Source organism: Pollicipes pollicipes, unplaced genomic scaffold (assembly GCF_011947565.3).
Source record: "Pollicipes pollicipes isolate AB1234 unplaced genomic scaffold, Ppol_2.1 Scaffold_4219;HRSCAF=4965_pilon_pilon_pilon, whole genome shotgun sequence".
Classification (NCBI taxonomy): domain Eukaryota; kingdom Metazoa; phylum Arthropoda; class Thecostraca; order Pollicipedomorpha; family Pollicipedidae; genus Pollicipes; species Pollicipes pollicipes.
The window spans coordinates 9,284,085-9,300,961 of record NW_023596448.1 but is presented as its reverse complement, the minus strand read 5'-3'; the positions used below and the strand labels follow the sequence as shown (position 1 = coordinate 9,300,961).

Genomic DNA, 16,877 nt, shown 5'->3' with positions numbered 1-16,877 from the left:
ATGAAATATGGCGGCTGGCACCACAACGTTGGGCCATCGCAGCAACAGAGCTATAGACGGAGGCTGCAGCAGCGCGAATATCACTTTTACGATTTTGTAATAACTGCCAGCGCACTTCTTAGGATTATAATTGTGATGGGCCTTTCAGCTGGCATGGTGACCCATGTAACAGCAAGGGCCTTAAAGAGAGAGCGCTACGTTTCAGAATGGAACTTAAGTGAACAAGTACACTCGATTACGCGTGAAAAAGCAGTACTTCGATTGGGAGCATCTGCTTTGAATGTAAGCCAGCCGCTCGAATTTTGTATGTGAATTAGCCATTGTCGCAAAATTCCTTTACTAAGCCATCCTTACTCGATGCTAGTTAACAACTTGTGCGGCGTGAGACGATACAATAACAAACGTGATTGTTGGCATTCATCATGTAGATGATGTCCAAACCTAAGCAAAGAAGCCAAGCGACTTTGGAACAGCAATAAATGGATCTGGGCAGCGCGTGGAATGGTGCATCTGTCTGGTGAATTAAGCAGAGATTCACAGATTCGCGCTCGCGCCTTAATTCCAACTCACAATGCCTAAAACCTGACTGGCCAAGAGTCTGGCCAGGACTACAATTGCAATAGCTAACATTGATGAGCTTGTCAAAATTTACTATTTTGGTGGCTGTGACAAAAGCGGTGCCAAATGTGACAATGCACTGAGTGGATAATGGTCACAGCAAATCATACTGTATGGCTTTGTGGTTCCTCGTAACAACTAGCAAGAAAGTGAAATGGGTTACCTGCCGGTCGACTATTGGTTCAGCTTTGAACTAGACATGTTGAAACTCTTTGGTGATTTGTAAAAGTTTGCCTTCGTTTACAGCATGTAACGAGTTTCAGTGTTACCGAGAACACTTTCTTGCGTCTGGTTCCCGAGATCCCTGCTTACCAGCAGCCGTAGATGGGCAGAGTTATGGTGGCCGCTCAGGCGCACGTTGCCTGGTGAACACAGCATGAACTTCCACACAAAGAACACAGTAGTCCACTCCGTTGCGATACACATTGCCAGTTCTTTCCCCCATCAACGTGTGTTACTGCGCCGCTGCGAGGCAACCTTATCGGGATTTGGATCGCCTTCGGCTCGCTTCGTCACCTTGTTCGCATCGGACAAATTTTAAACATCCAAGGTAATCCGATGAGGAAAGCTATAATTTGCTCACATTGTGATCTTGCGAGAGAATTACGCATGTCATTAGCACTTTTATATAAGCATGAGAGTTATGCCGCACAACTTTGAGCAATTGTGCTTGCTGCTATTTGTTACCGATAATTACACAGCGTTCTGACCATTGGTCAAAAGGATGGCATTACCTCATGGAAAGTGTGACGGCCAGCTCATACCGTGCCACTCCAATTAAAAGCGCTTTATCTGTTCAAGTTAGACTCTCTTGGTCTACAGCGCTGCAGCAAGAAAATGCATTATCTTCGACAACGCCTTCCTTGGTTCCACACACCTGCAACTGAACGTTTTCTCCAGATGGTTGCGTGATGCAGTCGGTCTTTTAACTCGTAAGAGAGCTTATCAAACCTGACTCCGATGAGAACACTGCATTATCAACATTCCATTGCAATGTAAACATGGTGACTGCAACGCTGGGGTCACCGGCCACCACATCAGATTAGCTTCCCCTGCCACCAGCAGCAGCAAAGCCCGCCGAGCCGGGAGCGAATTCGTTGGGCCATTCAAACTGATTGTCTACACTTTTGTCACTGGCATATTTGAGAGTGAAATAGTGCTTTCGCTTTCAGAGAGCCGCTAAAACGACCACCATAGTTCTTTCCATACATTTGTATAAATTATTGCTTAGACCTAAGTCGTTCCCGCATCGCGATCGTTCCCCAAAAATGGTGTCGGACGGACAGTGGAAACCCCGTCATAAAGTGAAGGTGAGCACCGCTACTGAACATAAAAACACCCCCGCAGAAGCACAAGGCAGAACCGGACCGATCCGGCCGGCGACAGGGAACGACGACGTGCGTACCGAAAGTTCGAACTTCTGATTCTGCATTCACTGATGTTCAGAATGTGTACAAGATGAACTTGAAGAGTATTTCAAAAGACTTCGCTACGGTAGGCGTATAACTTTACAATGTCATTTGCATGTTCATGTGAAATATGTGGGCAGGTAAACGGCTCTCTCTCCAGTGCGCCCTTTTCGTTTGTTGCTGCGACTGCGACCACGTGGAAAAACACATTGCACAGACATGGACTTTGCGGTATGCGCGATACCACGCGATACCATCAGGAGGAAACTAAGCACGGTAAATAGAACCAATCAACAGAGTTCTGCTCAATCTGCTCGCCAACGTCATTGTTTGTTTTATGCGTTGGAAAATACAGCATCTCGTACTTATTGACATGCCATCTTCAGGAGTGTCATTCATTTGCTACTTGTTGGGCAGCAGCCTGCGATGCTCGGGCTTGAGAATGGCTATATCGAAGACCAGCACAACATGACAGCGTCACCATAGCAGTAGCACTACAATCCACGGCGCTACCGCACTATAAATCGAATCAAAAGGTGAAACTTGTTTTAAAAAAACCCTGTTCTGCCTTTATCTGGACTAAAATAATTGTTGGAACCGCACGAAGCCTGTCCAAAAGAAGAAACTAAAACGAAAACATCTTTCGTGGTCTCAATCGGCTAAAGCAAAAGCAGAGAAAACGTATTATTCATCAATTAGAGCATGCAGCCGCAATATTTGTTCACCGCCTGGGTGACCTGACGACAGCCCACATGGACCATTGTCTGCCTCAAAAGCTGTAAGCGTGCAGATGAAATGGCAATGTCATTGACAATATCACATATAACCTTACTTCCATATATCAGATGTGGACTGCTCGCGTGCCTTCTTTTTGCCAGTGGACGCAGTAATTCAAAGAAAATGCATGCAGACCCTGTATATATGGGACTTAGGACCCGCTGACCGAAACAAAACGACCCAAATCCGATTACATAGAATATGCATTGAAGATAGGCTATGACGTACCGGAATGCAAATGGTCAATATATGGAAATATGTGTCGGCCCGGGCAGCTGTAACTCACAAGGTTTCAACTTCGAACCCTCCGCTCCCTCCAGCCAGTCCGGGCCCCGTCTGGTCACGGCAACCAAGCCGGGCCCCGTTCGGTCAGAGCGACCAAGTCGGGCGCCGTCCGGTCAGAGCAACCAAGTCGGGCCCCGTCCGGGCCAGGACACTCGGCGGACATTCGAAGGGAGGTGGGAGGATGAAAGCTTCTCAGGAGGCCCCCTGGTGAGACAACCGTACGATACGACTGCGTCTTGGCGTGAGTGGCTGAGATAAAGTTAGCCTGTCTGGTCTTGCTTTAAGCTTTCATACATCCAAGTTAGGAAGTCATCGTCCGCAACTGCGTGCAATGAAACTTTCAAAATCAACGATTAGGGAAAAGAATTAATTGTTTTTATTTTACTCATGTCATTGCCACATTTGTACAAGTCGGTGACGTCGCAACACGCCAGTTGGGGTGAGTTCGTACGGCGGACGTCACGTGCAGTTGCTAAAAAATATTTCGCCCTGCCTGCCCCCCCCCCCCCCCCCCCCACCGCCCGGCGTCGCACGACTCGCTGACGCCTTGTAACTCCCCCATTCGGCTCTGTACCTGTATGTTGTGCAACAACGCTTCGTCGTATCTGTAACCTTCGTGCCCAGTCGATCAACAGCGGTGCCTCGACCCTGTTCCCTCGCCCGAACGCGGCCCATATTTCCATGAAGTACGACCACTTATTGCACACACGAGGCGAATCAATTTGATTAATTCGCTGCCGCAGAAGCGCCAGTTCGTGGAGGCGCGCGCTCGCTTCGCCGAAAATAGCGTGGCACCCCCATCACGACCAGCGATGGCGGTCGGCGGCACGTCGAGGCGCCCTGCGAAGCGATGGTCGCTGTGGAGCTCAGCGCTTCCTCGAACCGAGGCAGCTGGCGTCACAGAGCAGCCCGGCGCACGGACGGGGCGGCGGCGGACGGGACTAGCGGGTCGGCGGCACGTCGAGACGCTCTGCGAAGCGATGGTCGCTGCGGAGCTCAGCGCTTCCTCGAACCAAGGCAGCTGGCGTCACAGAGCAGCCCGGCGCGCGGACAGGGTGGCGGCGGCTGGGCTAACGGGTCGGCGGCACGTCGAGGCGTTCTGCGAAGCGATGGTCGCTGCGGAGCTCAGCGCTTCCTCGAACCGAGGCAGCTGGCGTCACAGAGCAACCCGGCGCACGGACGGGGCGGCGGCGGACGGGACTAGCGGGTCGGCGGCAGAGCTGTCGCACTGCGCGCTTTTGAAGGGTGCGATGGCTTGGTAATCTCGCGGCAGCGCGTGGTGACCGAGCTTCATTTAACGACCGAGTGCGGCTCGGGTGATGACGTCAACGGATGTGACAGTCAGTTGTCCTGGTAACTTCAAAAATGCTGCAGTTTTCTGACAAGAAGAAGTCTTCAGGTCAATTACAAGTTTCGCTAGTGCAAGTGAGTGCCAGCGGTACGTGTGCTGGGACTCAGCGATGTTGAGGTATTGGGTTAAGTTAACGTTAAAGGATGCGTTGATTACTGAAGTTAATAGTCTGAAAAAGTACTCGAAACTTGCGGTGGTGGGCGGCCTAGCGATAGGCTTACAAAAGTAAGCGGTGAAGGCCGGTCTGTAATAAGCGGTTACTTCATAACAGCCAGCATTGACTGCAATGAATGATACGCATTTAAAGGGAGTGTCCCAGCTTTAGGGTATATTTAAAAACATGCTCTGGTGAAAACTCAAGATCAGTTAAGTCCAATAACAGCACTGAGTAATACCGCTAAACCATCATCAAGATATCATGGAGGTTATAAATTTGCAACTATTTTCGACTCTAAATTACACTGTCGACGCTTTGAAACAGCACTACACTACTTCCTTCCCAGATGCAGATATCGCGACCGCCGTCGTCATGGCGACGGCAGAATCTGCTGAGGGCCGTCGCCTGCTGCTACGGATTGGCGGTATCACTTCTTAGCTGACAACCCGCACACTGTGGGCTTAAAAGTGGCACCTCTAGCGGTGTGTATAAATTAGCGTTTGTTTTTGGCCCAGTGGGCGGCGAGGGCCCGTTATCCAGAAGCGCACTGGTGGAATTCTGAATCAGTGAGTCATTGTGGACCATGTCATACTCCCATTCCCAAAGCTTAAGTGCGCCTAAAAAAGAGCCACTGCGGTCCGCGCCATAGGGGACAAATGATAGCCATTTTACGTTTTGCTGGAATCGCGGGATACTAGCCCATGTCTGCATAAGCGTTATCTAAACAGTGTTTCAGAGCTTTTGTAGCATTTATTACGCAAGCATAAATAATAAGATAAAATCGTTCGCGTCTGATCTAACAAAAAATGGAAGGCACAAAAAAGGTGTCCTGCTATCCTTAACATCACGCTACGCACCGGGGAGAGCTTATCTGCAGGAACTCGCGACGAGCTCCAATTAGACGATCATTCACAGTCACGGATAAAGGTCATATGAATCATAAGCGAGCCAAGCACCCAGCGGTGCAACACTTCGGATTCCGTCACAACCAAATCAGCGTTCATAAACGCTTCGTGCAATAGCGGCCGACGGCTTGAAGGGAAGCCGGACATGTTTGGCGGCAGCAATTTATTAATAGCCGCTCATCCCGGTCCGACTTCAGCAGCAGTCGGCAATCCGGCCGTCAGGCCCGTCAGAACCACGCCGCTGACTCGCCGCTGACTCAGCCGGGCCACCGGCCGGCACGCAGCCAATGCAGGACATCGCGAAGCGTGCGTTGACTCAAGACTGCCACTCGGGACAAATGGCGTGGTCCTTTCATAAAACAGCTGTAAACGTAAAAATTCGCTTCTGCCCAGCTTTCTGGCTGACTTCCTTGCCAAATACGCCTGAACGCTCGGGGACCCACAGTTCGCGCCGTCCGAGCAGTACCGATGACGCCAGACGACTCATATTGCCCGCAGGCGCCGGCCGGCCCCGCGAGGCAGACTGCGCCGCAGCACACGCCGGCCGGGAGGCCTCGGGCAGCCGCCCGGACACGGCGCAGCGGACAGGAATGGAGGTCGTAGCTCAATGGCGACTGTCCAGCTTGACACGACGGGCGCCATCATAAGCCCGAAATAAATGGCCAATTAATTCCCGACGGGCCATTGGCCGCGCCACTGTCGCAGTATATGGAGCACTTTATAAAGCCGGCAGGGAGGGGGTAATAAGGCCCCGGTCGGCGGCTCTTCGCGGACTGTCCTGCCCGGCGAGCCAGCTCAAAATAGAGGTGCTCCAACGGGACTTATTGTTTGCGGGGCGAACAGCAGCTTCCCTTTGACATGCTATCGGCTCTCTGAGCCGCTCTGATTATTGCTTGGTGCGGCGAAGAACAACATTTTTCAGCTTTGCCTTCGTCTAAAGCCTTGTATTTTCCGCGTATGTAACGTTTATCGCATACACCCTTGAAAGAGGCAAAAGGTGGACAAAAAACACACTCATTCGCGATGATTCAATAGTTAAACTATATCATTCTTACAGTTTTACGACCACATTAATCAAGGGCTATCCACACAAGTAACAAATTCTGTCATTTGTTTGGCGGCCTTACTTTCAAAAGCGCCGTCGGTCAATTCAGGCTGATGTTATAGCCTGGAGCTCCGGCACACCGTAATTAAAGTGGGCCAAACCTCTTTCTAAATCAATATCCATGCACCGCTAAGGGGCAGACGTTAAGCTTTCCCGAGGTGGGCCGTGCCCGGCGGCTCACTCGGTCCCCCTGTCCTTCCGCCTGCGGCCATTAACTACCCCGTCAGCGAGGCTGAGCGAGACTGAGCGAGGCTGAGCGAGGCTGAGCTCTCATTTCAACCTATACCACCCGATCAGCGAGGAAGCGTTCTCTCAGGCCTCGCCGCCAGCCAACAGTTAGCACTGAACTATCTTTCTCCGCTGGCCAGTAGTCCCCGACCGACCACGTGGCTCGCCTCGGAGGTCTCAGGGGGCTGCGGGCCGCGCTGCCAGCTCTGCCCGGCGCCTCGAGTCGCGGCGCACCAGGGGCCCGGCCCGCCGCCCGCCAATAAATACAGCGCCGCTAAACAGGCGTGGCCCCGGGCGTTACGGCCGGGTCGACTCCCAGCGGGGCAGTCAAGAGTTTACTGACCCGCCGCCCGCCCACGCCCCTCCGGGGGACGCCTGCAAAGCCGGGGCGGCTCGGCGGCGCCTGGGAGGGCGGGGGTACAGTGCGGGAGGGCGGCTCGGTGGCGCCTGGGAGGGCGGGAGTACAGTGCGGGAGGGCGGAGGTGCGGCACGGAGGGCCGAGGTACAGCACAGGGGAACGCAAAGGTGCATGCAACGCAGGGAGGTCCATAGCAACAGTGCAGGCGGGGGAGGGGAGGGTATGTACAGCGCGGGTATGGCACAGGAGTCAGATCAGGTCAGTACAGTAGCGAAATGCACCAGCACGTACACAACTTTTCAATCGTAGGTGCAATCGTATACCGTTGCCAGTACTTTGCTTGCGTCAAGCGAAGGAAAGTTTGTCCACTCACGCACCTCCACTAACGGGCGTGGTCTCTCTTCCCATCCGTCCATCTCAACATATGCTCGTCTCCCCCCCCCCCCCTCCCTCACGGATGGTATCCAACATCAAACTTCACCCGGTATCTTCATCTCGACTTTCTCACAGCCCCCTGCATTCGCCCGATTCTTATCCCCCTGCTGTCGGGTCCCCTCGCCCTTCACCAGGCGGCTCCTCCACATCCCCTTCCCCTTCGCTGCACCACTAAGCCGATTCCCCAACGACAGCCGGCCTTCACCCTGCACCCGACTGTACGCCAAATCCGCGCCTCGCCGCCGCCCGGCTTCCAGTCATTTGATTGAAACGCCGCCCGAACCCGTTGAGATTATTTCGGTCCAGAGAAATGGACGGACGCCGGATGCCCAATGTGACGTTTATGGATGGTGATTCGGGAGGCCCGGGCGCTCGCCGAATGAGCCTGGCGTTCAAGCAGGCTGCCACCAGAAGGTGGAAGTGCATACTATGCATTCAACGCTGCTCACCCATAGAACTCGGCACAATGCCTCCGCCTAGGGCGCAATCCAGCATCATCTCCATATCGCGGCTTGTGTGATTTATAATTCAGAACCATCCGCGGTCCGGAAGCCGTTCCCGAGCAGTATATGTCGACGGGCAAAATGTGGCCGGGACATGTGCCTGTTCCAAGGGTGCGAATCAAAGCTAGCTAGCAGTCCGGTCAAAGGCTGTACCGGAATCGGCCATTTCAGACTGCAGAATATTTACCAATGCGATGCCCCTTGCTTGATGTACAAATTGCCGGACATTTCATCGCGGCTCAAAATATCCCACTTGCAATGGTTATTTCCCACAACCACACGACGCCCCTAACCGGAACAGCACACAATATCCCAAACCGAACAAGTTCGATCCACCACTCCAGAAAGGACGAATTTTACCTCTCCTGGGACCAGAAATTCCGGCGGAGTCCGATGGCAACCACTACCAATAGCGGGGGTCAATTACGCCGATGTTTACGGTCGATAGAGAGAAGTTCAAGCCATTCCGCGGTCGTTATTGGGGTGTAACCCCCAAAGCAAACGCTAGACACGGCTTTACGCTGCGTGTCAACAGCCGACGTGGGCAGTGCAATGGTGGCAGGCTGCTAGCAAATACAACGGCTGTCCCGTTGCAGAGGACGGCTGTGGAAAATAAAGAGCCCGGCTGAGCTGCCTTTGGATTCTGAAGGTCATCACCTTCAGCCGACAGCGGAGGAAAATGGGGCCGGCGGCGTTAGGCGGGGCTGCAAAGGTTACACGCTGGTGCCACGTGCGGCGTCGGCATGTGGAGCAGCGCGGGGTGAGTTAGGCTGGCCGATGTCGGCGCACCCGGCACGGTACACCACCGAGTGGCCGGCGGCACCACGCTATGGCATAGCCCAGCGGCGGCCCCGCACCACGGCCCGGCCCAGCGGCAACCCCATACCACGGCCCGGCCCACAGACGGCCCAGTACCACGGCCCGGCCCAGCGGCAACCCCATACCACGGCCCGGCCCAGCGGCAACCCCATACCACGGCCCGGCCCAGCGGCAACCCCATACCACGGCCCGGCCCACAGACGGCCCAGTACCACGGCCCGGCCCAGCGGCAACCCCATACCACGGCCCGGCCCACAGACGGCCCAGTACCACGGCCCGGCCCAGCGGCAACCCCATACCACGGCCCGGCCCACAGACGGCCCCGCACCACGGCCCGGCCCAGCGGCAACCCCACACCGCGGCCCGGCCCACAGGCGGCCCCACACCACGGCCCGGCCCACAGGCGGCCCAGTACCACGGCCCGGTTCAGCAGCGACCCCACGCCACGGCCCGGCCCACAGGCGGCCCTACACCACGGCCCGGCCCACAGACGGCCCAGTACCACGGCCCGGTCCAGCAGCGACCCCACGCCACGGCCCGGCCCACAGACGGCCCAGTACCACGGCCCGGCCCACAGACGGCCCAGTACTACGGCCCGGTCCAGCAGCGACCCCACGCCGCGGCCCGGCCCACAGGCGGCCCCACACCGCGGCCTGGCCCACAGGCGGCCCCAAACCACGGCCCGGCCCACAGGCGGCCCCAAACCACGGCCCGGCCAAGAGGCGACCAAAGGCACGAGCCGTGCCTCACCAGCGGCTTCACACTGCCATCAACCAGCAACCAACCAACCAACCAGTGAGCAGGGCTGAGCCGGAAACTGATCTGTCTGGGCTCGAATTCACTGCCTGGGACCGGGACCAATCCTGCAACCTCAAGTAGGCGCACAATCAAGGCTTTTTATCAGGGGAGGAGGCCCATTACCTTGATCGTTCCCCATACACGTTGACCGCAAATTTGTAACTTATATCTTAATAGTATTTTTGCACGACTAAGGCAAACATATAACCACAGCTGTACAGCGTTAACAGAGAATTAAATCCTGCTAAAGCTCGACACCATGAAAACAGGCCATCGAAAAAGTTAAAATGCTAGAAATGTTTGGAAACCTCAAATGTCTTTTGACGTCCATGCCACTACTGTGTGCATGCTACAAAACTCGTGCCAATTATTTGAGGTAGGTCCTCATATGCATAGAATCAGATATTGCCGCATCTAGCGACGCTGTTGGGGTCCCCAGTTTAAACCAATATGACACATTTTTTGCCTGATCTTCAGGAGATAAGCGCGGGTTTGCATTACTTTTTCTGTGATATACCAGTGCCACAATCAAGAGTCTGAAAAGCCTGCGTAAAGCTTTTGAATTAGGGGGGACGGGGTTCGGAACCCCTCCCTTTGGCTGCGGCTATGCTCGCACCATACGTTTTACCTGGCTGCGGCGGGGCCAGCCAACGCCATCTAGTACATCCTACAGCCGCTAGATGGCAGGATCTATGCCTGAAGTTAAGTGTCAATAGCTGCCGCTAGGTGGCCAGTGAATGGCCGCCACCTGCCGGTCGGCGAAGGCGGTGACGACGGAGAGGATTATGATCGGGTTTCAAAGTCTACCGCTAGGTGACAGGAGTGCAGAGACCTAGTGCCAGCGGCTGCCGCCAGGTCGCAGCACCGCAAATGTATAGTACGGTGGTGCCAGCGGACAGCGATAACGCAAGACACGAGTCACGGCACCGTTGTGACACATGCTATAAATCAGAGCACTCGTAGCGTAGCGCACCGTAACGGCGTGCCGCACCACTCCACTGCGTTGCCGCCCTCAGCGCACGTGGTCCCCAGCTGAGGGCGCGCGCGCCGATCCTGGCGACGAGCCAGGCCCGGCGGCGCCCCGGCCCGCGAGATCAGCCGATGCTGGGGCGCGCGCGCGCCGATACCATCGGCTAATTACCGTGACTCGGTAGTGGCGACACTTGGGGCTGAAGGCGTTCGTGCCGCAGACGAACAGGCCGCCGTCAGCCTTGCGGACCAGCACGCGGATGTAGTTTTGGCACTCCACCTGTCAACAGGGGGACGGCTGTCAACATGGGGCGGTTGTCAACAGATGGACATGTGTCAACATAGAAGCGTCTGTTCTCCGAGGTGCTGTCAGATGATGGAGAAAAGCAGGGGCGAGTCGATTTTAAATACGGGCCATGCCCCCATGTTGATTTGCCCCAGCCTCCACCCTCTAATTTTGTTGGGCTTTGAAAGATCATGTGCTGAGATATTACAGAAGCTAAACAAAGATCGCTATCACACAAACATGCATTCCTTGGGGCAAAATTTCATGGCTATGACAATAATGCTGCTCAGGCTATTTCATAACCGACAAAACCACAAAAAAATGGTGTTTGTTTAAAAAAGTAGGGCCACGACTTTCGAGAAACGTGTGTTGTCGACCAATTCCACCTGCCCTCCCTTCATTCCTGAATCAGCCAATTGCTTACTGCCGACCACGCGGATCCACAGACGCAATACAATACGCACACCCACGCACCCTACATGAGGACGCTCGATCGCTCACACACGCGAGCAAGAGCAGAGGCACGTATGAGCGCCTGCGTGCCGGTGCACGCATGTGCGCATGCACGCGAGAACTTCCTGGTCCCGAACGGACGGTGCAGCCGCGTCGTGGTGGTTACAGCACGCCAGAGACGACAAGTGTTGTCCGACACGCGCGCCCGTCCGCCCCCGCTCGTGCGGTTCGCCATCGCTGCCCAATCCCCCTCCCTCTCCCACTTAAACGTCCTCGACCGCCGAAATGATTACGCGTAATCGGGGCGCCCGGTCGGAGCGATGATGGAGATGCAATCTTGGCTGGGGTCGACGCACCACGTCCCGCGAGAAATTGCCGCCGCGCGCCAGTAAAGTATGCGCGCTGCCCGCCGCCAGGATCGGCACGCAACGGTCCTCCTCGCGCGCAGCAGCCGTTCAGCAGGCGCGCGGCGCAGCAGCAGCAGTCATTCAGCAGACGTGCGGAGCGCGGGACACCTGGTCTGGATGAGCCCTGGCGCCCGAGGGCCATGGTGCGACATGGTCTAAGCACTAGGCCTCCGCCTAGTAAGCAGTAGACTCTGCCCAGCACCGTGGTGCCAGTTGTGTATGTTTCGCTAAAAACGCTGCCGCTGACTTTAACATACCCAACGACTAGCGAAAAACAGCTTGTCACGCTCGTGGCAAATGTCCTGGATTAAACAGATTGGATCAACGTCGCCCATCTGACCCACATTCGAGGTCGCTGGAGTCAGATATAAGCAGACTTATTTTGAGGTCGTCGCTAGGATAATCATTGACTAAGCTGTACACAGCCGGACAGTAACAACACCCACTCGCCCCGGGTGCGGGACACTCCGTGTATTGAGCCTCCCCATCCTATTGGCCCAACCTCAGGCCGCAGTGTGAACGCCGTAACCGAAGACAAGCGAGATGGCCTCGAGGGCGTCGTGGAAATGGCTGCAGCCGGCGGCGTGTTTATTGAGCACTCACCACCGGCTTCCCTTTCAGACGACACAGCTCCACTGTTGAGGCGTTCGAGGCCCAGCTCAGCTTCTGAAACAGCAGAGAACGGTGTCACCCTGCCGCCGCGCACGAAGAAAGCCACGCAGCGGCGCGCTGCTCTCATATGACGCGCCGCTAATCCGACGCAGTCGTGCAAATCACAAATCAATGCAAAATCACTTCATTCGGCTGCGGGGAATGACATAATTCGCCGGCGCGGCACAGGAAGGCATGGAATGGAATGGGGTTCGGGAAGGGGCAAAGAACGCTCAGGAATCGGACTAGATACCACGCATAATGGAGCGCCACAATGCGATGTTCCAACAGTCGCAGCGATGCGCGGATCCTCCGGACAAGGTCTATTCAGGAAACAAGGCATCGATCGGGCCGACGCACAATGGCCGCACATCGGGACAATAGTCCCCGCGGCACCGCACGTTGAGGTGTGCTGCGTTAGCTCACCGCCACGCTCTGACCACGGCACGTACCCCCCCCCCCCCCCCCTCTTCGCCCTTCTCCCCACCCGGTAGCCTCCTCGCCGTCTCTCCCACCCCCTCAGGGAGGCGGGCCGGCCATTCAGACCGCTAACGACGCTTTCACGGCAGATAAACGTCCGCGTCGACACTCGCCGTGAATGCGGAGGGCGGGAGAGACGGGGCCGCACCGCAGGGCGTACAAAGACACCGGTACCGCCCCACCCCCAACCCCGAAACGGCGCGGCGTTGGACGACACGGCCGGGGTTTGGGCGCGAAGCCATCCGCCGGTTTTATGGATTTCCGTCGGGCCGGGACGCGACATCTGGTGGCGGTCGCGGCATCCCGCGGATGGTGACGTTCGACTCGCCTAGATGAGCTGGACGAGAGCGGACCGGGAGGAGCTGGACAAGAGCGGACCGGGGGGAGCTGGACGAGAGCGGACCGAGAGGACCTGGACAAGAGCGGATTGGGAGGAGCCAGACGGACAAGTGGGTCGATGCAAGCAGGGGACGCCGGGGGCACTGGACACAACGTGAATTGGATACGGTCGCAACGGGCAGCATCTGGGGATGGTGGGCAATGCTGCAGACAGGCTGAGGAGAGCTGACGGTGGGGCGCGTTGGAGCTGTAGCTGGAGCTGGGGCTGGAGCTGGAGCTGGAGCTGGAGCTGGAGCTGGAGCTGGCGCTGGCGCTGGACCTGGAGCTGGGGCTGGAGCTGGCGCTGGAGCTGGAGCTGGAGCTGGAGCTGGAGCTGGAGCTAAAGATGGAGCTACTCCGGCGAAGTGGGGATGGTGGGGGGGAGGGGGCGGGAGACCGAACGCAGCAGCAGACCGCAGGGGAGAATTGGAGAACCAGTGTAAAGAAACGGAGCAGTTGGGCAAACTGGGAGAAGCGGGGCGAATCGGAGCAGTCCAAAGAGGTGAACTGGGAGGACAGGAGGTGCATGTGGTGCGAAGGGAGGAAAAGGGCCAGCCTCGCTAATGAACACCATGGGGTCCAGACAACTGATATGTATGCGAACGCAGTGCCGGAACTTCGCCGGGGCCTACGGCTTGAACAACAGCAGGACCACAGGCTCGAGAAGTCTCACAACGTAACGGCCTGCATGCCGGCCCAGTTTCTGTCGGCGTGTGCTAGGGAGTACATCAACCCTGATTCATGACATTGCAGCTACATACAGCTGGCTAATTTGATCATATACCGACCCGTTCTAACGCGCACGTCCACCTCTCAAGTTGCTGGGCCTGTGCGACATTACCTCCAGCCCCGACCACAGTCTGGGATGTTCAGTCCGTGGCAGAGCTAGACGCCGCGCCTCAGCCCACGCCGCGGCCCCGCATCACAGGCCACCTCCGGCGCGTGGGCTCGCTCCCAATGAAGGCCATCTGGCGGCGCCTGTCCGGCCGCAGTTTTTGCTCGGTGCCCCAATTCTGCCGCTTCGTCCGGCTCTGCCCACGTCTCCCCGCAGTGGGTCTCCCCTGTTACTCTATCCACTTCTCCCTTCAGTGGGTCTCCTCTGACACTGCCCACGCCTCTAGGGTCCCCGGTCTGCTGGAAATGTCAGATAACTTCTCAAGTTCACTGCCTCTGTCCTCGCGGGGTTGTCTCTTTCAGAAGCTCCAAGCACATCCCCTGGACAGTTTTGTAGCCACATGAGGTTCTTGACCCTGGTCACCAATGTCTCACCTGCACGACTCCTTGACCTTGACCTTGACCCTACACTGTTCTGCCCTTGAACCTGGTCACCAATTTCTCACCTGGAACTAGACTCCTACGGTTCAACTTAGGCGTCTCCCACTACCCCCCCCCCCCCCCTAACGCGAATCCATGCGCCTCCAGCCCTCGTCGGTATGTCCACAGCAGCTGTGCCCGACATTGGGTGACGGGGTATAATATGACATCAGCATAGGTGTGGGTATGCTATGGGTATGGGTAAGACATGGGTATGGGTGCGATATGGATATGGGTACGATATGGGCATGGGTATGACATGGGTACGGCAAGGTCATCGGTAAAGTATGGGTATGGGTATAACATGGGTGGGTATGAGCATGGTAAGGGGAATGGGTATGGTAGAGTATGAGTGCGTACATAGGTATGAGCATGGGCATGGGCACGGACATGGCATGGGCGTGGAGAAGCGCACGGCAGTGGTCATGAGCATGGATATGCATAAGACACGGCCTTGTAGTATGGCAGGTGCGCCAGCGCCCTCCCCCAACATTCATTGAAATTAGCCTAACTTTGTAATTTCGCCGTTAAGAGACGTCAGCTGTGACAGCTGCGTCACGCCAGATTTCTCGGTATTGCCTCCCCTGACGCCCACAACTCTGACTCACAACCTTTGCCCATTTGCAGAGGCATAGCCACCATGTGGCTGTGCAAATACTACAGATAGGAAATAACACAAATGAGACAAACTAGACATGTGGAGGAACCGAAAGCTGCATGTTAAGATCAGCTCTTACCATGCATTGCATGTAGTTAATGCCAAGAGGTCAACGTCACGTGGGAGGCCGTGACCCACAGGCCCCGTGCCTTCGCCAATTAAAGCCGACTCTGGGCGAGCTGGAAGGCAGCACGGAGAGGCTCGTATCCTACATCACAGACTCATAAGCGCAGATTATCTATCTTCCTTGGAGACAGAGAGCTTGCTTAGTCATCAAACAGGCCGCGATGCTGTCCTCTCCATGCCCGCTGCCGAAGTGCCGTACTCGTCCAAGTTCGGCTTCAGCCTCTGGTTCGTAACCCGCCTAACCAACATACCTAGCTTAACTTAAATGCCCAACTAATTCTCAGCCAGACCCTTTTTACAGGCAATGGCCAGGGTGCTGACCACAGATGGTTCACCCTTTCAACAGACAGAGCGCACGGCCCCGGCCCAGACGCAGCAGCCGTCGTCAGCGCCAGCCAGCCGCGGCCGGCTCCAGAATACCCGCCCGACGAGCGTCCCGCACGTGCCCACCCCGCCGCGCCGCGCACGCTACCCACGCCGGCGGCGAATTCCGGCCGCGTCGTCCGCGCCGCCCCCGCCGCTAAAATTCGCATGGGGAAATTCGAGATGATTGCGGCGTCTGCCGCCATTAGCGGCGCACGCGGGCCGCTGAACCAGCAGCGGGCCCGCCCGCTGGCAAATGATGACGAAAACGGCGGCGCATTCGGCGCGGTGGAGACGGACGCGCGGCGCGGCCCGGGGCGCCGCGGTGGCTGCCAGCCCCACACGCCGCATCATCAGGCGACAAGTTCGTCACAAAGGCTAACTTGGCCGACAATCCCGGCCCAACTTCTCAAATCCGGCCGGTTAATAAGGGATAACGACGCCCAATATTGGTCGGGGCACGCAGTGGGCTGCTGTAAATTTCCTAATAATGCCGTTCGCGGCGGTGCTGGGCTCGCTAACGGGCAGACCAGCCCGGAGCTCGGCCAGAACTCTCTCGAGTCGGCCGTCGTACAGCGGGGGAGAAGTGCGGCCTTGCGGGGTCGCAGGGGGCGAGGGGCGGGGACGGACCGCGCCTCCACCCGACACTCAGTTCGGCGTCTCTCACGCTCCAGGGCCATATTTTCCGGCAACATATAGCGTTCACCACCGAATCTAGCCTCGCCAACAATCGCTCAAAGCACTTGCTGTCATAAATGCATTCAGCACCAAAATAAAATGCCGGTCATTTAGATATTCAGAACCTAGCAATTATGGGAAGCACTATCACCTTGGTGTCAAACAGGGGCTTCGTTTCGCAAAACGATTGGGGGAGGGGTTAAACATTGAGAAATAGCCCAACCTGCCAAAAAAAATATGTAAAAACAGGTTTCTCCTCGGCTTTGTCTACTTCAATCCCAAAGTTGGGTGGCCTGAACCCCAAGTTGGGGGCTGAAGCTGACCCCCTCCCCCCCAAACTGAATAGGAACCTACACCCCTGGATGT

At 56.3% G+C, this 16,877-nt stretch overlaps 1 protein-coding gene across 1 annotated transcript in view; it reads right to left on the bottom strand.

Moving 5' to 3' along the window:
- LOC119095780 (semaphorin-1A) overlaps window positions 1-16,877 on the bottom strand; it is a 143,728-nt gene that overhangs the window by 88,206 nt on the left and 38,645 nt on the right. Inside the window, exons 4-5 of the mRNA XM_037218636.1 lie at window positions 12,467-12,529; window positions 10,890-10,997 (exon numbers count right to left, since the gene is read on the bottom strand). Of these exons, the coding sequence (XP_037074531.1) occupies window positions 10,890-10,997; window positions 12,467-12,529 (171 nt within the window). The remainder of the gene's footprint in view (window positions 1-10,889; window positions 10,998-12,466; window positions 12,530-16,877) is intronic.